Source organism: Schistocerca serialis, chromosome 10 (genome assembly GCF_023864345.2).
Source record: "Schistocerca serialis cubense isolate TAMUIC-IGC-003099 chromosome 10, iqSchSeri2.2, whole genome shotgun sequence".
Classification (NCBI taxonomy): Eukaryota; Metazoa; Arthropoda; class Insecta; order Orthoptera; family Acrididae; genus Schistocerca; species Schistocerca serialis.
In genome coordinates, this window is record NC_064647.1 from 183,739,748 (window position 1) to 183,764,948 (window position 25,201).

Sequence of the window (25,201 nt, forward strand, 5' to 3'; positions counted from 1 at the left end):
TTTGCAAAATGATGAGTGTGTACTTTGAAGCAATGTTTCTGATGGTCAGCTAAGCTCATTTTCCATGTAGGATGAGATAAAAAATTAACTTAGATCTCAGATGCTGATATGGCAACAGTGCTGTAGGGCCTGCAGTAAACTGATCAGATAAACAGAGGTACTACAAATCCAATTACAACAATTAAATACAGCTTTTGTTCAGGTTTCAATCTCAAGTACAGAATAAAAGTAGAAATTTCATCGTTTTACATTTATTTGGTTTTAGTTACATTTTTACAGTTATAAATTCATTGGACAATACAAATGTTTTCCATTAAAAAATAAAAAATGGGTCACAAAACAGTAATTGTTGACCACGGAATATCAAAAGGGAACTTCATCCTTAACTTTCTTCATTTTACAATGGAATGACATTTCTGAGTAAAATAGAGATGAAGGTGTAATTTGAAACAGTAATTAAGAAATGTGTTGGTTGTGCAGAAGATGACTGAAGTGAATTATTATATTATTAAAAGAAAGATACATCAAAGTTGATTTATCTTGATAAAGCATATGATGAATGTTCCTCATTTGTCATTAGTGCTAAACTAAAGTTAGCTGAGTTCAGTGTTCAATAACATGTTCTGAGTTCCCGTTTATTGCATAGCCAATTATTCCTGGAACTCCTGGAAATGAATTTCATGGGGATCTCTCTAAATCACCTTTGAATTCTGCTTCTTCTGTCTTCCATCTGCTGATGTTATAGCTTCATCTTCTGCTAGAGGCAAAAACTTAGTATCAGCTTCTCATACGTGTTTCGAGATTCTGTTTTACATTGAATCAGTTTTGAGTGTGTCTCACAGAAGTGTGATAAATCATTTCTGTGCCTGTCATGTATTATATGCTAAATTGATAGTATTAGCAGCAGTCTGGCCTTTTTGCAGATGCTGCTAATACCTACAATTTAGCACAATCCAATAGCTATAATATTGAATCAGGTGTGGACAAAAATCAGCCTGGCGATGCAAAAACTGAAACTAGCTCTACGCAGAAAGGAATGGTGTTATGCAAATTCCAAAGTGGGGCAAACTTTGACTACTGAATTAATGAAACACAAATGGAGTCATTTAAGCACCGTAAATCCTTGGGCTTAAAAATATGTGAACATACTATTTAGAATGATCTCACTTGCTCATCTGTAGACTCATTTGTATATAAAGCAAATGGGAGATGTGACGTTACCTGTAAACTAATGTTTCTTCCCAAAATGTTGCTTGCAGGACACTTCTGTGGTCTACACTCAACTGTTTGTGTGTGGAATGGAATTCAAATTGGGCGCAAGTATCATTGGACATGAGACACACACAGTGGAGAACAGCAGTAACTGGCAAACACTTGTTTGGAGAGAGTGTAACAAGTGGAAGACAAGTGCTACTTGCTTTTCATTTTGCAGGCAGACTCTACCTCCTCAGCATTTCCTGTTCAGTTCTCTAATCTGAGTAGACAAAATAACTTTGACGAGCTTATGTTTATGTAGGGGAGCTACTTTCAGCCTATTAAAAGAGTATTTATTTGCATTTGTTAAGTGAGCTAATTATGAAAGGAAAGCTCCACAGCTGGAGATGTCAGCTGTCAATGCCATTGAAGAGCCTGTCCCAACTGTAACATGCTGGCAAAATGTATTCAACAATGTCGCTTCCATTGTCTCCAATATCACTCTCTGGTATACTTTTCACATCACATCATGAGGAGTATCAACTGCATCACCCTAAACTGCGGTCTCCTGATGTCTCAACAGACTGAGGCTTAAATTGGCTCCCTCTGTAATAGTAGTATGTTACCTAGTTGTTACAGAACTTCAGATACTTCACTGTAAGTCAAGCAACATCAGATTACTGTTCTTATCTGAAAATGATCAGTCTCATTCCATCCAACATATTCATGCCCACCTTGGAAAATATACACTCATGTTCAGAAGAAACGGAACACCCGAACGACTAGAGATAGGATGTTCATATTCATAGGACGTGTATATTAGTATGTTCTGCAGAAATGATCAGCAAGTGTCCTGTTGCCTAATAGGCACAAGGTTTATCATGGGCCATGATAACTTGTTTCAGTGCATGATGGCAGCGACTTGCATAAGGCACGAATGGTGTCCTGTGCTATAGCCATCCATGCTGCATTCACCTGGTTCTGAAATTCACTTGTGATAGTTGGCACTGGATCACACAGCAGCACCCGTCATTTCACCATATCCCACACATTTTCAATTGGTGACTAGTCTGGTGATCTGGTAAGCCAGGGCGAACGGCTGACATCCTATGACACCAAGAAATCATGTATTTGTGCAACAACATGTGATTGTGCATTGTCTTGCTGAAAAATGACGTCTGGGTGTCGTGCAGAAAGGGCACGGCTACAGGTCACAGGATGTCATTCACGTAGGTCACACTGGTCTCAGTGCCCTGGGCACGCACCAACTTTGATTTTGGTTGTACCCAATAGCACCCCATTTCATAAGTCCTCGAGTTAGATCACTGTGATGCCCCTCTCCCTGTCTGTGGCAAAGCAAAATGCATCCATCATTTCAAACCAGCAGAATCTTGACTCATCCAAAAACTCCACCTGATGCCATTCCTGTCCCCAGTAATGTTCTATACACCATTGCCATCTACCATGTTTCTGCACATTTGTCAAAGGCAGGGAGAGAAGTGGACGATGTGCACGTAACCGATGCCACAATAAATGGGGACAGACTGTCTCCCTTAGTAGTGTGCAATGTGTTACTCTGTTCCACTGTTGCGCCAGAGCCGAGGAGGAGACAGATCTGTTCTGCAATGCCATTTGGATGCAGTGTCAATCTTCTCAGGAGGTGGTCTGGGTGTTACGACGTGACCCATCTCATCATGTTCTACGGCCTTCCATGAACCATTCTGCACAACCTGTTGCACTGCTGAAACACTTCTTCACACATGAGCAGAAATTTCTCAGGTCAATGCATCATATTTTCTCATGCCAATACAACATTCTCTTTCAAACTCACTAATTTGGGGGTATGGTTTGCACATATGTCTGCAAAGCAGCCTGCTCGTCTGCTCAAGCCATACAGATCTATTACCTTCGGTTATAGCGACAATGAGAGCTGCACGCACATTTTACAGGTAGGTGGTGGTGCACCGCGATATACGAGGTGCTATCCAAAATTTTCGGGACGGGTGCTGCCATCTGTCAAAAACCTTACCTTTGGGCTAATGGTCACCATGACCCTCGAAGTAGTTCCCATCCACAAATACACACCAGTCCCAGTACTTCTGCCACTGGTCAGACGTTTTCTGGAAGTCCTGTTCCTTGAGGGTGTTCATCACTACCAGCGATGCATCTTGAACCCCCTCTAGAGTGTCGAATCGACGGCCTTTCAGTTTTGTGAATAGTGCGACATTGCAAGGTGCCAAATCTGATGAGTACAGTGGGTGGGGCACAACCGCCATGTTGTTTTTTGCCAAAAACGTCCTAGTGAGCAAGGACGTGTGACAGGGTGCATTGGGATGCAGCAGCCAGTTCCCCTCACGTCAAAGTTCGGGCCGACGACGCTGCAATTTTTCACGGAGCTGTTGCAAAACATCACAGTAGTACGCAGAATTCACTGTTTAGTTGGGTGCACAATTCCCTTGGCATCAAAGAAAACGATGATCATTCTCTTCACTTTGCTCTTCATCTGTTTTGTTTTTTTGGGTGTTGGAGAGCCCGGGCTCTTCCACTGGGACAATTGTTGCTTTGTCTCTGGGTCATAACTGTAAATACAGCTCTCATCATCGGTGATAACCCGTGACAAGAAGGTTGGATCATCAGATGTGGTCTGACAAAGGTCTGTGCACACTAACACGCTGTGCCTTCTGATCGGCAGTCAAGATCCTTGGCACAAATTTTACAGCAACACGATGTATGCCCAATTCATCATTCAACATTCGTTGACATGTTCCATAATCAATACCAACTTCATCCGCACAGTCTCGAATGGTTCGACATCGATACGCACAAACCAATTGTTGAAGTTTGACAACAATGTCTGGCATTGTGCAGCTAACGGGCTTTCCAGTGAGCATCATCTTTGACATCTGTACAGCTGGCCCTGAACTGAGCATGCCACTTACACACGTACTGCTCATGCTCTGTCCCCCAAACACTTGTTGAATCATTACAAGGGTCTCTGCAGCACTTTTCCCAAGATTCGCACAGAATGTGATACACACACGCTGTTCTGTTCACAGATCCATCGTAAAATCGCCACACACCAAACACAGAGTATTACAGAAATCACTGTGGACAGGCAACATGTCCTCCCAGCTGAATGCCACTCCCCACACTGACTGATCAGATATGCAGCTCCCGCCACCGAGCGATGCATAGATCTACTACTCCTATTTTCCAGATGGCAGCTCAAATGGCTCTGAGCACAATGCGACTTAACTGCTGAGGTCATCAGTCACCTAGAACTTAGAACTAATTAAACCTAACTAACCCAAGGACATCACACACATCCATGCCCGAGGCAGGATTCGAACCTGCGACCGTAGCGGTCGCTCGGTTCCAGACTGCAGCGCCTAGAACTGCACGGCCACTCCGGCCCCAGATGGCAGCACCGGTCTCAAAAATTCTGGATTCCACCTCATAGATGTTGACCTTGAACACGTGGGCTGACACGATTCAAATGCTATCCTTTTCTGCAGAACGTACAAATGTACTTGTCCTGTGAATATGAGTGTCATATCTCTAGTCTTTCAAGGTGTTCAGTTTTTTCTGAACGTGAGTGTACATGCTGTGGACATGTGGTAATTGGCTCCACCCAGTACACAGCTATACAACTTTACAGTACACTGTCAACAATAGACAACAGCAAGGTGCCAAATTTACCAATCCAATCCCTTTCCCACAAACAATACAAAGGTCACTGACAACATCAGACTTTTAACTTATCTCTTCTCAGCTACTGTTTATAGGAACATATTTTACATAAAAGCTCACTCAACAACTGCAAACAAGTACTCAATTAATAAACTGAAAATAGCTCCACTATATAGTCAAGACGTTAGTGAAGTTGTTTTGTCTATTCACATAAGAGAACCAGACAGGAAATGCTGGGGAGGTATCATCTGTCTGCAAAATGAAAAGTTAACAATGCTTGTGGTGGGGGAAGCTGCCTTTCCTAGAAGAATGCTATGCACTCACAACACATGACTAAGAATCAATTTATCCTTTTAGCTGTGTAGAACAGTGTGTTGAAATTTATGTAGATTCTGTCCATGTGTGTTTTCAAGAGCAGCCAAGGGGTTATTATTCAAGATAAGAAAGCGACCTTTAAACGTCCCCCCTCCCCTTCTCTCATGTTCACACCTTGCCAGTGAGGAATGTTGTTGCTGATATTCGCTTCTACCACTGAACAAAGACTGGCATGTACATGATTTTTCCTTTAATTTTCCTTCATTGACTGGACTAAGAGGAATAAGACATACAACTAGCCAAAACGAGTGTTGACTGTAGGTGAAAATATGAAGTTTTATCCCAGTATAAACTGTTGTAAATGTAAACCTTGTTTGTCAGAAGATTATAGATAGTCCTCATTCTCTACTCCTAAAGGTAGAGTGAAATGGCACGAAGCCTCCAGCTACTGAAAATCCACTCCATGACCAGCATTACTATAAAAACTCCCAGTGTGGATAAGGATTAAGCTTGTCACACACAGAACTGTAATCTATAAAAGTGTCCAATAATTTCATTTCAGTCTCGATGCCAGCTACAGGAAAATTAAGAGAGACCTTTAGAGAAAAGAGAAGCACCTATGTGAATAGTAAGAACTCTGATGTCATGACATACTAAGCAATAAAGAGAAGGCTGAAAGGTGAAAGTCTGAACAAGACTAACAAGATGAAGATTATGTAGCACAGAGAATCTGGCACAGCAATGAAAGACCTAAGCTGAAACAAGGCAGCTGGAGCAGGGACATTCCATCAGAATGAGAGACCATTTGGTGAGCCAGCCATAGCAAAACGAACTCCATCTATTATGCAAGATATAGGAGAGGTAAACAGCCCCAGCCTTCAAGAAGAAAGTGACGATTCCAATTTGAAACAAGGCAGGTGCTAATAGGAGTTAATATTGCACAATCATCAGCTGAATACGAGGGGCATTCACTGAGCAATGCAACACATTTTTTTTCTCAGTCACTTTCGCTTAAAAACTGCAGAATTCGTTACAGGACATTGTCGAACACTCCCACTTCAGCCTCTACAGCTTCATGAAGTTCCAATGGGTGGTGGCACTATGTCCCACCTCCCAGTTGCTGGATGGCCGCACACAGTTGCGACTTGTGCAACGTCGAAACGTGCGGACAGTCAGTCTCATTCACGGTGGTCGATGGATTACAATCAAATTCCTCACTGGACAAATGGACGTCTCTTTTGGTAGCGCTGATACAGTCGCTCATCAGCTGAGGTGTGTGCTCCCTAGGTTCCTCGTTGCTCAAGAAAAGACCATAAAGACCAATGGAGGACCATCCGTGCAAAACTGTTCTTATGTTACAAGGCCGATTGCAACCTTGCAACCAATTTTTGTCGAACATCATGACCGGTGATGAAACAGAGTTCAAATTAGAAACAAAACAGCAATCCACGGTGTGGCGCCGCACCACCTCTCTGCCAAACAAGAAGTTCAAAGCCGCACCCCCAACTGGTAAAGTCGTGCCAAATGTCTCCTGGTGCTCTGAAGGGGTTATTCAGTTTGATGTCCTCCGTTTGTGCAATGATCTACCCTGAAGTGTATTTTGCTACCCTCAGGAAATTGAAGAAAAAAAATGCACACGAACTTCTGCTCCTTCGTGACAACGCAATGATTCACACCGGTCTGCACCAAAGAGGAGCTCACAAAACGTCATTTGACTGTTCTTCCTCATCCAACCTAAGAGCCCAGGTCTCACAAATTCTGACTTTCATCTGTTTGGCCCAATGAAGGATGCATTCCATGGAAATCAGTATATGGATGATGTGGAGGTTATTGATACAGCAAGACATTGGCTCCTCCTACACAGACCAATATAGTGGTACCATGCGGGCACACAGGCCTTCCAGTAAGACAGTGTATGGTAGTCACATTGAATGGAGATTAAATTGAAAAACTGGGTTTTGTAGCCAAAAATGGTGGGGAATAATATATTGTATTGGAATAGTGAATAAAATCAACCTGCTTTCCTAAAAAAAAAAAATGTGTTGCATTATGTATTTAATGCCAATCTCCAGTAATATGATACCCCGGCCGACAATTTGGACAGACCGCCGGAGGCACAGAGACAGACGACAGCCGCTAGGCGGCATCCCTACAACCTGTGAGCACTACTGTTGCTGCCAAAGTGCTGTGCAAGGGCCATGCCCAGTGCAACACCCTACTGGTGCTCACAAGGATGCCTGTAATGCTGGCAGCACAGGGGCTCAGAAGTGAGTCGTGTTCTGACTGCACATCGTTCAGTTCTTGATCTTGCTACGTCTAGGCTCACGATATGCCTTCCTCTCCAGATTTGTCATTCTATCATTGCTGTCCATAGCTGTTGTTATCATCTTCATTGTTATTCACAGCTGTTGTCTTTCTGCAGTTTTGGCAACTCACTGTCGACAGCCTCGGCTAGTCGGCCTGCACCTTTCGGTTGTGTCCGATTTCAATTACTAGAGGTAAGATCAGCTTGGCTTCTGGGGAAATGTAGAACTCTGTGATTCAGTACTGACCCGATGACTTACTTTACGAGGTTTTCGTAACATAAATTTGAATCCACTCTTAAAATTTTAAACATAGCATGTGTAAAATATGGAGTGGAAGTTATTTTACAACTTGTACTCAAAACACATTACAGTTATAAGAGTCAAAGAGGATGATAAGAAATCAGCAGATGAGAAGGAAGTGTGACAGGGCTGTAGCCAATCCTTGGTGTTATTGGATCTATGTATTAAGTGAGCAGTAAAGGAAACCAAGCTGAAATTTGATTCTCTTAAGTTCAGGCAGAAGATATAAAAAATTTAAGGTTTGCTGAAGACACTGTAATTCTATCAGATACAGAAAAGGACTATGAAGATCAGATACTGTTTTGAAAAGAGATTGTTAGATGGGTATCAATTATTTACAAGGGCAATGGAATGTAGGAGAATTAAATCAAGCTATGCTGAGGCAATTATATTACGCAATGAGACAGTAATAACAGTAGGCGATTTTGCTATTTGGGTGACAGTAAGTGACGATGGCGGAAGTAGAGAGGATACAAAATGCAGAGCGGCAAAAGCAGGAACGGGATTTCTGGAAAAGAGACATTTGTTGACATCTAACATACATTTAAGTGCTAGGATATCTTTCCTGAAAGTATTAGTTTGGAGTGTTGCCTTGTTTTTAAGTGAAATTCAGATGAGAATGTAAGGCTACAGAAAAATGTTGAAGACAGAATGAGTACACTTGAAGCAAATGAAGAGGTTCGGATGCAATTTCTTTACTTCTTGGCTTACATATTTCTTAATTAAAACTTTTATGCTAACTGAAATAAGTAAATTTCACATGCGTGTGAGAAGGTTGTACGTGTGCGTGCTCTACCCAGAGAAAATATATCAATGTAAAATCAGAGGAAGAAGGAAATGCGGACAGTTGAAGGAGTAAAGTGTCATAGGAGAGAAGAGACTGATTCGTGACATGCTGAGTGAGGGATACTAAAGTTGAAACAGAAGACACTAAAAATTAATACTGTTTGTGTAAGGCATTTTAAAGCGCAGGCAAATTTAGGCCTAAGCAGATTAGGCAGCTACCTGGGCCAGCAGATGTTAAAGGCCAGCAGATTTTAAAGAGTGGCTTATAAGCTGTTACTGTTTGTTTAAAACACTTTATTCACAACTCTTGAAAAGAGTATGTAAATTTAACTCAGAATTAAACGGATATGGCTAACATTGGCAACAATCAGCTCAAATTTCATGGATGGTCTTGTGGGGCAATGGGATAAGGACAGATTTTATTTAAGTAATAATGTTACATTTTGACAGTGGCACAATTATCCACTTTCTTCAGTACTGTTCATTCTTATGTGGTAGGTCTATATGTTAGGAAGACAAATGTCATTGTTCACAATTAAGCTTCAGCATAGGAGATGCCACTGACACAGTCATAGGAATACTGCTAATCATTCTAACAGCCAACTGGTTAAGTGAGAGTTCAGTTTAATTTGAAACTGTAATGAGTGTAGTTGTTTTGTGTTTAGTTCATGACTTCTATTTTAGTATTGATTAAAATGGGTGACAGTCAGAGAAGAGTAAGTGATTCTGGAAACTCACGAAAGATATGGCAATAAAGAAAGAGGAAACTGCGAGGAAAAGTACAGAAATCAATGTACTATTTAAAAATGAAACACAGCCAGCTAGTTACAGCTTGAGCTCAAATCTAAACAGATCAGAACGCAATAATGTGGAGTGTAATAGTTGTGAACAGCATTGAAAATAGTGCACCATGTGACTTATCCGAGTCAGAAGTTTCTGATATAAGAAACAGTAATAACGGCTTAGAAACAATCATTCTGATATTAGAAACAGTAATAACAATTTCTATTCTCTTCTTGTCCAAACTATTTATCATCCATGTTTCACTGGAAGAGTTTTAACGGCAATTTTGAGTTCAAATTCATTTTCCTGGATGGGACAACACTGAACCATTGAAATGTGTTAGAAAACTGTGACAGCATCACAAAGCCTTGGAAGAATTTTTGAGTAATTAATAACATCATTTTATAACATTTTGCCTGGTTTGAATGTTGCAAGTTCAATTTGCATATATTTATTATTATTATAACGTTTGTTCCCCTTTAGGAGAGCGATTGAACTTGAATTCATAATTTCATCTCCGGACATTTTTCTTCTTTGCCTCCCAAAAACTCTTCATCCTCTGAGAATGCTGCTCCTTCCATTCTTCTATCCATTTTTTACCAGGCTGGTGCAATGTAACCACCTCAAACTTCACCCTTGTGATTTTATTCCGGCACTGAGTGTGGCCTTCGAGATTTTTCATGTTGATCTGCTGCAGATACCTCTGGACTTCTTTCAGCCATTCTGTGCCGCATTTACTCTTTGTTACTATATTGAAAAGTTTCCTTGCTGTTCTGGAGTCTTCCATCCTGTAGATATGTGTATAAAATTTGGCTCGGAGTTTTCTGATTTCTTCTGTTATTGTGTTGGTCTTTCTATAGAGTTCATTTTATGGTCTCTTCGTCCAAATGCCATTTTTGTTGATTGCCCTGTAAATCTTCCTGAGAATTTTTCTTTCCTGCTTTTCTATTTTTGAATGACTATCAATCACCACTGCTTCAGCTGTGTAGATTGCTTCTGGAAGAATCGCTGTTCTATAGTGCCTTAATTTTGCATCTGTTGAAATGCACTTCTTGTTGTAATGTGTCCATATTAGCTTGTAAGTGTTCTGGAGCTCAGCAATTCTTTTGTTTATTGGCGGTTCAGTTTAATCTTGAGGACTGTATAGTTTCTCCAAGGTATTTAAAATGGCAGACTTGAGCAATTTTACCATGTTTTGTGATTAAAGAGGATTTATCTTCTGGCTGTCTTTCATACATTTGGTTTTTTCATGAGATATCTGTAGTCTGGTTTTTGTTGTAATTTCATGTAGCTTTTCCACTGCGTGAATTGCTTCTGTTCTGTTATTGGTGATAATTGCTATATTGTCAACGAAAGCCCTTTACATGAGATTCACATTCCGTGATGTTCTTTTCTAGAACAATGTTGAAAGCATATGAATTTCACTTTGGATGTTGTTCCTGTAAGTGTCCTGTGATTTTTTCATGTCTTTCGGTCGATCCCAAATTCTTCCATAACTTTACACAGGATTTCATGGTCCACTGAATCGTATGCTTTCCTGAAGTAGATGAATGTAATTACTGTGTTTCTGCATTTTCTCATTTGTATTATCGTCTTTAAGCACCAGATATGTTATGCACACGATTGTCCTTTCCTGAATCCGGCCTGGTATTCACCAATTAACGGATCTGCTTGGGATTCTCTCCTGTTTAAAAGTGCTCTGGAAAGGATTTTGTAAGTGACTGGGAGCAGGGAAATTCCTCTGTAATTGTTGATGTCTGTCTTGTCGCCCTTTTTGTGTAGTGGGTGAGAGTAGCAGCAGCAGTAGTAGTAGTTATTGTATTCAGTTACATACAAATTTAAGTTACTCGGTGGTACATTTATTTTGAAATGAGGGATAGAAATACTTTTCTCTGCTTTGGGGTGGCAAATTGCTACATTCACTCCTGGTTTAAGGTGTGTGCAAACTGTTGGAATTAGAAGCTAACATTTAAAATTAACTACTATAGATCACGCGTTACTCCAAAACTAGGTGGAACATTATTTTGAGCGTCATTTATCAAACGAAGTTGTGTAAAAAGGCCATGTGCAAGTGATTAAACTGTGAGGGCTTAGTTTGTTAAAATGATTTATCACTCATTTACCAGCCATAAATAATTTTAAGCATGAGTTTAGTGATAATCACGAAGAAATTTTCGCACTGGACCCAACAGAGGCAGTGTGAACAGTCCCGCACAAACTCAGCTACCTAAAGAACACAAATATTATGAAAATGACAGACTACACCAATTCAGTTTACGTTAAGTTATGGCATAATTTTGTGGGGTGGAACCTCAAAAACCAATACCAACAGAGTGTCGAAAATGCAGGAAAGAGCAAGAACAGTAATTGCCACTCTTAAATGTAGAGAATAATATATGCAAGTATTTGAAGCAATTGAGATACTAACACTACAAAGCATCTACCAACATGATGCCCTATAATGGGCATAGTTCCAATTTTTTCACAATACTCAATATATCGACAAACAACACAACAGTGAAATTAAATTTCTTCCACGACCAAACACACTACCATGGATTTCAAACCACAGCCATCCTATACACGAACAAAACCCATAGAAAAACTCACTTCAAACTTCAGAGAGAACAACAACAAAAAGATTTGCAACACTCTTTCTAAGCATTGATATAAAACTGTTTCTACAGTGTAAATGAGCTCTTGTACACTACAGCTTATGACAAAGGGCTATGTAACACTGCATTCAATGTGAGCTGTAAAGTAAACCATAAAATATGTTCTTAAAAGAGAAAAATAAAAACACACACACACACACACACACACACACACACACACACACACACACACACACACACACACACACACACAATTTATACAACTGTAACTGGCTAAATGCTTGTCATCAGCCTACATCATCACCTGTCCTCTGGGGCTGACCGGCATCGGGATGTGGTGGTATTGGTGATTGGCTGAAGTTAATGATGTCCTAAGAAAGGCAGCCTGATCTTTAAGCCTGAACCAATAGATGTCTCTGTAGTCTGTTTGTGGTGTTGTGACCCTTTGTAGTGATAATACTAAGAACAGACCTCATGTGAATTGTTGAAAGCCTTTCGCAAGTTTTAAAACGTGTTGCATATTAAATGGGTCTATGATTCATCCTGTTGCCACCAGAGCATTGATTGCTGAAAAACTTTCAGTGGTGCATTTGTGTTGAAGTGTTATGTTTTTTGTGCATAAAAAGGACAATGGCTGTGAAAGAATTGAACTGTGCTTAGTCTTTGGATGCAAATTAGGTAAGAAACACTCCATTGCATTGCCAGTAAAAGGAATTGTTATGGAGACAGTTTTCGAGATAAGATGGCACAACTTTCGAGGGGGGGGGGGGGGGGGGGGGGACATGGAAGACTTAATCTGAGGTTTGTAAAGAATCATGTCTTAAGAACGATTAATGAGGGCATTCGCAAAAGAGATGGCCTACAAAACACTCGGTGTCTCATCTTTGAAAATTTCTCAAGCATTCAAATAGGACTAATGGGGCATAGTGAAATAACCTTAGAAATGGCTTATCCAGTTTGACATGGACCCCACAGCCTCGTGCATCTTGGCATTTTTCACATTAACAAGTTGTTGTCAGATGTAGAAGAAGTGACAAAAAAAAAAAAAAAAACATGGTAAAATTGCTCAAGTCTGCCATTTTAAATACCTTGGAGAAACTATACAGTCCTCAAGATTAAACTGAACCGCCAATAAACAAAAGAATTGCTGAACTGGCCCTTCCGATCACTGCTGCTGGGCTGTACACGCCGATGGAGCACAGAATGTGGTTCACCTGAAAAGGCCATCTGTCACCACTCAGTGACGTCCAGGTGCAGTACTAGTGTGCAAATTCCAGCCTTTGTCACTAATAAACAATAGTTAGCATTGGAGCATGAACCAGGTGCCCGAATCAGAGGGCCATATGCAGCAATGTTCGCTGAACTGTCATTAAGCAGACACTGTTAGTAGCCCACCAGTTCATCTGGGTGGTCAGTTGCTCAACAGTTGCACATCTACTTGCCCATACACATTTTCACAGCAATTGTCCTCCCATCACCACTGGCCCGTTGTGCACCACTACCACCTTGGCGCTGGTTTGGATAGTGCCATTCTTCCACACACAGTATACTTTAACCATGGCAGCACACGAATAGCTTACAAATTAGCTGTTTTGGAAATGCCTCCACCCTTGGCCCAAAAGCTAATAATCATACCCTACTGGACAGCAGACAAATCCCTCCATTCTGGCATTACAACAACGAATGTACTGTTTTCCGCAATCCCTGACACACTTTCTATACTTATCCACTGCCAGTGCTGCCACCTGCCAACTGTAAGTGGTTACTGTGTATTGACGTCAAACACAGATGTTGGTCACACTGAAGTGATTGGACTGTGTATTTTGTTCCAGAGTCACTTAATCCAACAATCACTAATAGCTAAAGATACAGACATAGCATTTTGCAAGTGGGGAACCTGTTTCACTCTATAAAACTCGTGTAAGTTGTGAGAATGAAGCTGGGAGTGTAAGGGTACCATTATCCGTAGCCTTACCAGCGAGCTACCTATCAGCATACGCTAACTGGTGGACTTTAGCTTCCAGAATTATTTGTCACTTTGTGCTTTCTTTCAGTGGTTGCGGTACTGTCGTGTCGCGCTGACGACACTAGCGGTGGCGAGTGCGCGAAGTCAGTAATGGGTTCGAGTTGGTCAGTATCTGGTGAGAGTGTCTGAGGGCAGGTGTAAGTGAAATTGAAGGGGAATGTTTTTAATAGCTGTATTGAGGGGCAGATTTAATTGATATAGTGAGATTGGATTGACCATAGCTTTTCAGAGTGAACAGACTTGAATTTATGAATTTAATCAATGTGAGTGGGCAGGGTGTAGTTAGGAGTGTTCTATTGTTGGAACTTCAATAATCTGAGTAAATGGTCATCTATTATGACCATCATTTACAATTAATGTTATGTGACAGATAATGACAAGACACATTACGCACAGTTCATCTGCAGTTTAATTTCTTAGTTCAACGCGGTCTGTTATAATGCCTCATACTCAAAAGGTCTGATAGCATGAGCCTTAGGAATATGGTAGTTTTAATTAGAATTTATAAGGGAGAACTTACAGTAGGAGCACAGTTATGATGTAACAAAATGCAGTAATCGGTTCCAAAATTGCAATGAGTGCCACTTGAAGGTATAAAGAACTGCTGATTTAATCCCTCTGCTAGAATGGCTACTGTTGTGTAGACTCACGACACCTTCACTGCAGAGACATCTATTGGTGCCTTCAGTTGTCCATCGTCCAATGCAGTCTCCCTCAAAGAGCAGGTTTCACTATAAGACAGATTACAGTTTCCTTGTGTACATTTCTGATCACCAAAAAATATTGATAGCAGAAGTGAACCAAAATAGTTCCAAGCGCAGATTCATAGTGTAATGCATTAACGTTAATAGTGTAATGCATTAATGTTTTGAACTAAAATACATTTTAAAGATTTCTTTCTTCTATTTGGTGAAACAAGACACTCATATACTCACTTGGTCCTTCTATATTGCCCAGTCCGAGCAACGTTTCTGGGAGGCTTCCCTTGGTCATCAGGTGAAGTGTCATGTCCACAGTGAAAAGCCAAATTCTAGAAACAATACTGAAGTTAACAAAAACTAAAGACAGAAAGTGAATGGAGCAGAAGCAGCCACAGGGGCCAGACGGTTAGGACAGAGTGTGACTAGGGAAGCTCTGCAAAATAACCTAGGAGACACACTTAAAGGAACAAGGTCCCTAGGCAGTAGAGAAATGAGGTACATGAAGCTCAGACCTCAGACAATAGCGAAATAAATAAGGAGATAGAGCTAATGAACAGCTAATGATAGATGCTGAAGAAATGAACTAAAATTCATGCCGAGGCCAGGACTTGGACCTGGGTCTCTTGCTTACTAGGCAGATGTGGTAGCCATAAACCACTGTAACAGTACAGGTAACACAACTGTACAGACTACCCTAGTCCACTGCCCTCCCTAACACAAGTGTCAATTCAAGCTCTGCAACCCATACTGCAAGGGTGGTGTAATTTTTTGGAAGATTTCTTGATGCCTTCAGCTGCCATTCTCTTTATTTCATGTATGATTGTACAATTTCAGCCTCAGGCCATTTTCAAGTAATTTAAAGATGATTTTTTAGTAGTAAATTATGTCACATATGTCGTCGATGACACCACGTTATGCTCATAAAATACACTTGAGATGTTCACAGTATTTTAGGAGCATGTTACTTTCGAGCAGTTGTGTTAGGGAGGGTACTGAAAGAGGGCAGCCTGTACAGGTGTGTTACCTATACCATTACAGAGGTGTAATGGTTAGCACATTTGCCTAGTTAGCAGGAGACATGGGTTCAAGTCACGGCTGTGGCACAAATTTTAAGCCATTTCATCAGCTTCTTTCATTATCAAAGATAAAGTTGAGACACTTTATGTCTCCTGGAAAACAGAAAATTCCATCAGATCAACTAATGAAAAGAAATCTTAAATAATAACAAATAAGTAATCTAAAAGGGAGAAGACTGTTAAACAAAAAGGCTAAGAAAATGGAGATAGCAGGAGGAGAGGGAGGAAAAGGAAAATTGAGAGCAAGGGGGAGGGGAGGCGATGGGGAGGGGGGCAGAGAGAGAGAGAGAGAGAGAGAGAGAGAGAGAGAGAGAGAGAGAGAAGGGGGGGGGGGTTTGTGCTGCAGTACGTGCCATGTCATGAAAAGTCAGTGAAAGGACCAGGATGCTGTGGACATACAGGGGAAGGCTTCCTGTCCTCTCCACAAAGACTCGGAGAAATCTAAAGAACAACACACCAGTATGGTGGTGAGATGCCTTTCAATATTACCTCATGTCAGAGACAAGGGGGATCAGATGAAAAGCTGGACAAAATTCTAAGATGGAGCATGCGGTGAGCAAGAAGTGTGGGGTCAGGCAGAAAGCAGTACAGGTTAGACGTTAGAAGCAATCACAGATGGACACAATCAAAATTATAGGCTGAAGCTGATGGAAAGAAGTTGTTTATCTGCAGTGCTCTGATGGTGTTACATTTTACACTACTGACCATTAAAATTGCTATAACACAAAGATGACATGCTACAGACGCAAAATTTAGCTGACAGGAAGGATGCTGTGATATGCAAATGATTAGCTTTTCAGAGCATTCACACAATGTTGGTGCCAGTGGTGACACCTACAATGTACTGACATGAGGAACGTTTCCAACCTATTTCTCATACACAAACAGCAGTTGACCGGTGTTGCCTGGTGAAACGTTGTTGGGATGCCTCGTGTAAGGAGTAGAAATGTGTACCATCAAGTTTCCAACTTTGATAAAGTCGGATTGTAGCCTATCGTGATTACGGTTTATCGTATCACGACATTGCTGCTCGCATTGGTCAAGATCCAGTGACTGTTAGCAGAATATGGAATCGGCGGGTTCAGGAGGGTAATACATAAAGCCTTGCTGGATCCCAACGGCCTAGTATCACTAGCAGTCGAGATGACAGGCATGTTTTCTGCATGGCTGTAACGGATTGTACAGCCACGTCTCGATCCCTGAGTCAACAAATGGGGACATTTGCAAGACAACAACCATCTGTACGAACAGTTTGACGATGTTTGCAGCAGCATGGACAATCAGCTCGGAGACCATGGCTGAGGTTAGCCTTGACGCTGCATCGCAGACAGAAGCGCCGGCAACGGTACACTCAACGATGAATCTGGGTGCACGAAAGGCAAAACGTCATTTTTTGGATGAATCCAGGTTCTGTTTACAGCATCGTGATGGTCGCATCCGTGTTTGGCGACATCGTGGTGAATGGACATTGGAAGTGTGTATTCATCATCGCCATACTGGCGTATCACCCGGCGTGATGGTATGGGGTGCCATTGGTTACACATCTCGGTCACCTCTTGTTCGCATTGACGGCACTTTCAACAGTGGATGTTACATTTCAGATGTGTTACGACCCGTGGCTCTACCCTTCATTCGATCCCTGCGAAACCCTACATTTCAGCAGGATAATGCATGACCGCATGTTGCAGGTCCTGTACGGGCCTTTCTGGATACAGAAAATGTTCGACTGCTGCCCTGGCTAGCACCTTCTCCAGATCTCTCACCAATTGAAAACGTCTGGTCAATGGTTGCCGAGCAACTGGCTCGTCACAATACACCAGTCACTACTCTTGATGAACTGTGGTATCGTGTTGAAGCTGCGTGGGCAGCTGTACCTATAAACACCATCCAAACTCTGTTTGACTCAATGCCCAGGCGTATCAAGGCTGTTATTACGGCCAGAGGTGGTTGTTCTGGGTACCGATTTCTCAGGATCTATGCACCCAAATTGCGTGAAAATGTAATCACATGTCAGTTCTAGTATAATATATTTGTCCAATGAATGCCCGTTTATCATGTGCATTTTTTCTTGGTGTTGCAATTTTAATGGCCAGTAGTGTATATGAGGGTCCATTCTAGAAGACAGAACAACTGATAAATAGTCAGTGTCTGTGTTAGGGCTACTGTAGAGGCACCTCGGCTAAGGAAATAATTTCTGAGTATTTGAGATTCAGAATAAAAGTTAGAAATTAATTCTCCCTTCTTAGTTGCTTATCGTCCTAATCATCCTGCAAGCCCATAAATCCACCTGAGGGATTTAAGTCAGATAATTAACTGTCCATCTCACTTCAATTGACCAGCTGAATTCCATTTAGTATGATCCCCTGTTGCTCAATCCCTTGCGAAACATTCAATCAGGATGCAACAGGATGCCAGGACCGTAAATTTCCTTTCACATATTCCCAACTGGGACTCACTTTGCCACACTCCCAGCCTATTGGGATGTTTATCTGTATAGGACCAAGTTCTCTAACAGTGTGCTATGCTCTTACAAGCTGAGAATGAAATTTGTATCAAAAAATTGAAGGGTAAACTGCACATGGTCTTGTAGCTAGATGATGAATTTTTTAATAACCACCAATAAACTCTTTTAATGACTTGTAGCAATATATTTTTAGAGCATAAACTGTCTTATGCTACGTAAATTTTATATGGCAATGTTGGATATCTGGATTAATGTTATACATGTGTTGAGAGGCCATTTCTATGCTGAAATAAAGATTAGCAGTGGAAGGACAATTCTGTCAATAGTACGGAAGAAAATTATGTTGCAAGGTGTCGAATCAAATCACTGAGAAACGGAATTTATGGCACAACTTGACTAAAATAAGGGATATGTCAATGGGACATTCTGATGCGACGAGGAATGGTGGGCAGGGTACAATGTGGGTGGGGTAAAAATTGTAGAGGGAGACTGCGGCATGCCTTCATTAAATAGATTCATCAAGTGGATGAAGGCTGCAGTAATTAAGAAGAGATGAAGGCACTGCTTGCATAGGACAAAGTACCATCAAAAGCTGACTTTGGACAGAAGACGGTGACAGGAGGGCAGAGAAAGATCTGATGCCACATGCTACAAGGGACAATCGAGAAGTTTCTGTCTGAGAGCATTGCTACTGCGTGTCTCGAACGTGGAACAACTCTGATGTGGGTATATAAGGACTGACATACAGACAAGAGATTAGTGTGGCATTCGTGTCCTTATGACGTGCATACAATAAGTGCAGAAATGTGGATGAACTACAGTTATGTTATTGTCAACTGTGTCCAAACAGGACCGACGTGCTGTCACTTTTTACCTGGTTGCTGAAGGACAAACAAAGGCAGACATCCACTGGAGAATGAAGAATGTATATGAAGCAGCATATCTGTTGCAAATCAGTGATTGGAGTTGTGAGGTTTGACAGAAGATACTGGTCAATCTGGGAAGCCAGCCTCATTCGTTACGGACCAACTCAAGTGAGAGATACTGGAGCACTTGCCCTATAGTCCTGATCTCTCCCCATGTGGTTATCATGCCTTCAGTCCCTTAAAAAAGGCTTCAGAGGGTTGACAATTCCTGTTGCACAAGGGTGTGCAGTAGGTAGTTGCAGGCATCCGCGTGAAGCAGACACGGTGTTTAACCAGACTAGTACCTTGAATCTGGTGGGATGATTGCCTCAATACTCAGGGTGATTCTGCCTGAACGGTATAAAGATTCTGGACTGTGAAGCCTTCGAATGAAAACTTTTTAATCACCCATTGTAATACAGTTGTCAAAAACCTACCCAGACAACCACATACCTGCTTCTGGTATTCAGGGAGGTGAGGCTGTTCTAGATCCCATCCTCGCAGATTAAAGATGAGGGCTGATGAGCTGGCCAGCCTGGATTTGTTTATCTTAAATAGTTACTCACATCGAACTAGGTAAATACTGGGCTGAGCCTCAATGAAATGGTATGCAAATTGTTAGAAAACATTCTCACACTTTTAGATTTACTATTGACACAGACAGAAGGGGCACAAAGATTCTGTCCTGAGGGGACTAGTGGTGTCACCTGGACATCCTGTGTAACACTCCTGACCCTGCAGAGCAATGAGAAAAGGCAGGGAGAAAGATGAAGACAAAGAAAAAGACAGTACAGCTGGACAAAGGTTCTGAGAACAGGTACAGTTAGTTACCTCTCACTGGCTCATTCCATCAGCTCGTTAATACGCTGTATGGCTTCCGGATGTGTAGCTCCTGCTTCAGTCCATCCAGGCGTGCACATCACCTCACTGAGGTTGCGCTTGATGAAAAGGACGGCTCGGTCCCACAGCATGTCGCATGAGAAAACAGAGGCATTGGCTGCAGTTTCTGCAGCATTTTCCACATTCAGACAGCTGGCAATGTGTGCTTCGCACTGGCGCTTCAACTGCCGGAGTTGGTATTTGTCAGCTGCTTTCAGTAGGTCCCACGACATGTCTTTGAGAGCCGGAGCGACACCCGTGTACATATACAATAGAACCTGTTTCAATACCTCCGGCTTCACATCTGAGACCTGTGCGAAGCCTTCCTGTGCTTCCTTTGTGTCAGGCTGCAGCATGTCAGCGAAGTAAGGGCTCCGTACAGACAGTAGTGCTCTGTGTGCCTTGAGAACAGTGTCTCCTGCATGAAGCTCAAAGTCTGTGTGGACTTCTTTGAGCAACATCTCATACAGACCCCTTACTACATCAGCTTGTACTTCTGTCGTGTTTACCACAGGTAGCTCATCCTGTACAATGCACTGTATGCAGACTTCACACTGCAAGGTTATCTCATCTTCGTCATCGCCCTCTTCTGCAGTTTCAGTTTTCCTAACAGGCAGCATTTCAGTTTTCTCTCCTTCATCCAAATTATACCACGTGCTCGGGAACACTTCTCGCTTTTCTCCAGTACGAAGAATCTCGTCTGCTCTTACATTTGCTCTCAGAAGCATTTCAGTTGGACTATCTTTCAGCAAAAATGACAGATAAAGTCCATCTGAGTCCCTTGTAAGGACCATGCACCAAGTACTGGAGTTCTGGTGCTTGAACGGAAGGGACTCGATGCAGGTTGTTGCTGCAGTGAAGCTCTTCAGTCCCCTTACAGTCCAGGTGTTGGCAGTTGAGCAATTCTTAAATTTTGTCCCACTTGAATAGTTCAAAGGACTTTTTATATCTTCTGCTACTTCTGCAATAGCAGTTGTCACAGTCCCTTGATCTGAAACAAACAACATCCCATAATGTTTAACAATATACCATTTTTGCTGTCGAACATATATATTAAATTAAGCCTTGAGCACAGTATCATCCACATAAAGCATAGATGTTGGGTTATTCACCTAACACTACTACCACAAACATCCCTGAGAGTAGAAATTGTTCTTGCAAAGTGGAGAGGAAAAAAAAGACCAGCTACACCGTTACACCAAATAATGAGGGACAATACAATGAATGATAGCATGCATCTATTTTATAAACAGAAAAATCTACTTTTACTCTGAAAGTGATGTGAATCAAGATGGCATTTACTGCATCCTATGAGCAGATCAGTGAATTTTTCAGTTTCCTCACATGATGAGGGTTTTGCCAGTTATTCTTGTTAATTTCATACATTTATACAGTTATATTTTGTTACTGCATTTGTTTTTTGTCCAGAGAAATACTCAGACTTCAACAAAAACTGAAGAATCTAAATATAGGTATTGCAAATGTTAAGATAAAATTATGTGCTTAACATAGTTTTAGTGTTAACATTAATGTATAGTGATTAGATAAATGGAAAAGTGGAGAAACAGTAGTGCAGCTCTGGGGGGAAAAAAAAGAGAAACAGGGTAACGGGTAACCGTATGAGGGAGACGGGGTTGTGGTTAGATAGGTCACATAGCATCATCATTTTACCGATTTCATTTAACATTAAAAGAATATTTTTGTTCCAACAAAACTGATAGTATCAAAATTAAATTTGTTGAAATTCTTTGATAGTGTTTCACTAAAAATTTAAATAATGCTGAATCTTGAGAGAGAATTTTAACAAATTCTTGAGAGAGAATTTTAATAAATTCTGGTTAAAGACACAATATGCTAGGAGTAAATGTAAATGTTTGTACAGACACAAACTTTGTCTACTTCACATATACACACACGTGCAGTGTTACGTACTCAATGAGCACAGGTCTCCCAGCTATGTAGCATGGACATTTTATACGCTTCTATATTGCATCATGTCTATGTATTTTCTATACAGTAGTAAGCATAGGGGGGCTACAGAGTGGTGCAGAAAGCTGGAGATGAGCAGAAATGATTAGTGAACAAATTAACACATCAAACAGGAGATTTACTTAACTTATATTTCTCCAAGTGTATGAAGAAACATTACAAATAATTCAGCAAGAAACAGAGTCCAGCTCATACAACAGCAATAACGCTGAGGCTCTTTGAATTAAAGCACGGATGACAGTTTCCAAGCCACCGCTAGGCAGCACCTGCATAGTGCCACGCAGCGAAGAGGCTCCGAGTAGGATTGGATACGTGGTTGCTGCCGGCCATCTTACATCACGGTGGTAGAGGGCGCTTGTAGTGCACGGCCACTGGAGGTGCTCAGTGGGTGTGCTGCACTGAGTCTGTTGGATCCCGCACAACCGCTATTGGTGTCTGATGGAAACTTGCAATTCTGTTGCCAACATCAACATCTGTGAGGTGGTATCCACACGTTTCTACATATTCTGTACTCTTTGAGATGAGAGGTAGTAGTAATATTCATAGTTATTAACTCTTGCCAACATGCTATTAATTTTGCCTCTACACCACTTTTGCTTACATATTAATCCTGCTTCTGAAGATGATGCAAGTCCTCATGACTTCATTTTGTATTCTCCACTAGCCAGTTTCTAAGACTAATACATATGTCCCAAAGTGTTACTATCGCTCATGTTTCAATATGCTCTGACTTTGGGCTACTATTGACAGGTGCTACAACTACTCTTTTAATCAAGAACAATATTATCAGGCTTATTCTCATATAGTGGAGAGGCGATTGATAATATTGGAAATAATTAAAAGCAGTGAAAAAGTTTTAATTAAAATTATTGATATATAATGTCTCATCAGAATAATGCCTGCAGCAAAGTAGTGCTTCAGGGAAATCAAAGACGGTTTAATGCGGCTACTTGTGTTTCTAAACTGTACTATATAAACCATACACGGGTATTGTTAGTACTCTTGTCTTGTCTTCTGCGCTCTGAATAAGTCTTCATAGCTGCAGCGTGCAATATAGCGGGCATTTCTGTGTGATATGCTATGGAAGGGATCAGGGCACTTTTGTAAACTGAAACAAAATTGACTATAGTTCATTTATATGGGACAGACTTTTACTGTAAGGTCATGGACTAAGAATATCGGAGGAATTGTGTGTGTGAGAAAAAGTAGCGCTCAGTATTAAATTCTGTTACATGCCGAATAACCGATAATAGGATCTGTGGACTATACGAAGGGACATTAAATTGAATACAAGAACGGAATTGGACATGTAGCTTTGTGAAAATAAAAGCATACGAAGTTTGAATGACTGTATCGAAGTATAGTAATGGATCACTATGAGTGACAAACTATAAAAATCATGGACATTTTAGTTGCTGTAATTGCTGAGAGTGATTGTAGAATCAACCCTCTTATTCCCTCTATACAAAGCACAATCATTCATGATCATTTAATTATTATTGAAGGTTTTTAATAAAAAACTAAAGCAATTTCCATAATTATATGTGTATTAGTAATTAATAAATAACATCCAAAGATGTTATTAACTATCTTGTCTTCAGTAACGCAGCAACAAATGAAAGTTAACATGAATTATTATGAAAATCTGAAATTCAGTTGCCTTTACAGTGAAGATGTTTGTGGCTGCTCTATCTGAGGTACAAATATAACTAAAAGCCGAGCATACACAGTAGATAACAACATTAATATCATACATCAGAGAAGTCGATGACAGCAGATCGATGGAGGGCAGCTACAGTGCCTACATTCTAGAATTTAAATTTTATCTTCCGAAGGTGTGATTAGGATGGCGGTGTGAGAGCTTCTTTTATTGATGACATTCCTGGAGTATCAATCTTAATCATGTTGCTAATGAATATTCTCTGTATGAAACTCATGAGAATAATGATACCATAATTTGTAATTAAGTCACAACACAATATGTACAGTTACTGATTTCTTTATATCATGTCTTCATTAAAATATTGTACCTTTATGTGAATCAAATGCCTTCACAATATTAATTACCTGACTATTAACATTCAACTAAGTATGTAATTTTGAATGGCTGAAATGTTCTTCATTTATGTATTGTTTTAATGAACAGATTTAGTTATTCTAGGTCATCTCGCCCAGCTGCAGATTCATTTTACCTCTAAGTCTATGCATGAATTGATGCCAAATTATTTCAGATGTTTGATATTCTAAAGCATGTGTTTCTTCCAAATAAGAGAATGGAGAAATAAGATTACAACTGTGGAATAGGATCATTAAAGTATTATAAGAATCAGATATTATTTTAGAAAAGATGAGTCTTTTGAATATTTCAGGACATGTTCCTTGTACATTATGGATTTACTTTTTTGCAAGTATAATTAGATGGATGTAAAAAGTTTTAATATTCAGGATATGACACATATATTACAGAAAGAAGTAAATTTATTGTGATGGAGAAGAAAATAAGAAAAGGATAGTTTATGTGAAACATAAATGGTCACAATAGTTTACCTGAAATTCACGTTGTTATTCACTGAAGAGAACATATGACAACGCATTTTAATACATTGACAAAGTACATGTGGTTATTTTATAAACACATTGATAAATTTGGTTCAGCTTAATGAATATTAGTGTCATACAGTTACTGATTGAAAAATGTGCTGTTCTGTGATATTAACGAGCATGCTGTGATTCAAAAACTTATTTCTGTGAGTGTATTACTATATGTAATGAGCAACTTTTTTTGATCGGCACTGGTCATTCATCAGTTAAATCTGATTTGCAATGAGCTTTCCACAGTAGTTAACTTATCAAACCATTGTGTCCCATACGGATTTACATACAAGGCAATGCAGCCAACTATCTCCAATATGTTTTGACTTATTAAAGATATTGACCATCTGGCAACCCATTTCACCACTATAAATACTTACCAAAGTCATCATGATACTTTGCTTTTATTTTTAACATTATTTATTGAGGGAAATACATTAGTTATGGTTCTTCAAACGAAATGACGCTGTTCTTGTAGCAAGCATAGCAAGAGACCAATTCAAAAAGTGAGTATATACTTTGTCACTTATAAAATGTTTATTGTAGAATATGAATGAATTACAGTGGGACCATTCTCTAC

At 40.5% G+C, this 25,201-nt stretch overlaps 1 protein-coding gene across 8 annotated transcripts in view; it reads right to left on the reverse strand.

Annotated features, from left to right (window-relative positions):
* Positions 1–250: 250 nt before the first annotated feature.
* Positions 251–25,201, reverse strand: part of LOC126424795 (speckle-type POZ protein-like) — a 54,837-nt gene continuing 29,886 nt past the window's right edge. For 3 of the 8 annotated variants that reach the window (XR_007576209.1, XR_007576208.1, XR_007576212.1), the window contains 3 exons: positions 19,993–21,031; positions 14,951–15,045; positions 251–754 (listed from right to left, as the gene is read on the reverse strand). Coding sequence is in view for 2 of the 8 variants with exons in the window: in XM_050087583.1 (XP_049943540.1) it covers positions 20,004–21,031 (1,028 nt within the window). In the remaining 6 variants the exon portion in view is untranslated. Of the gene's footprint in view, positions 758–14,535; positions 14,747–14,950; positions 15,046–19,992; positions 21,032–25,201 lie in introns of all 8 variants that reach the window. The other 5 variants (XR_007576210.1, XR_007576213.1, XR_007576211.1 and 2 more) reach the window with 5 other exon arrangements.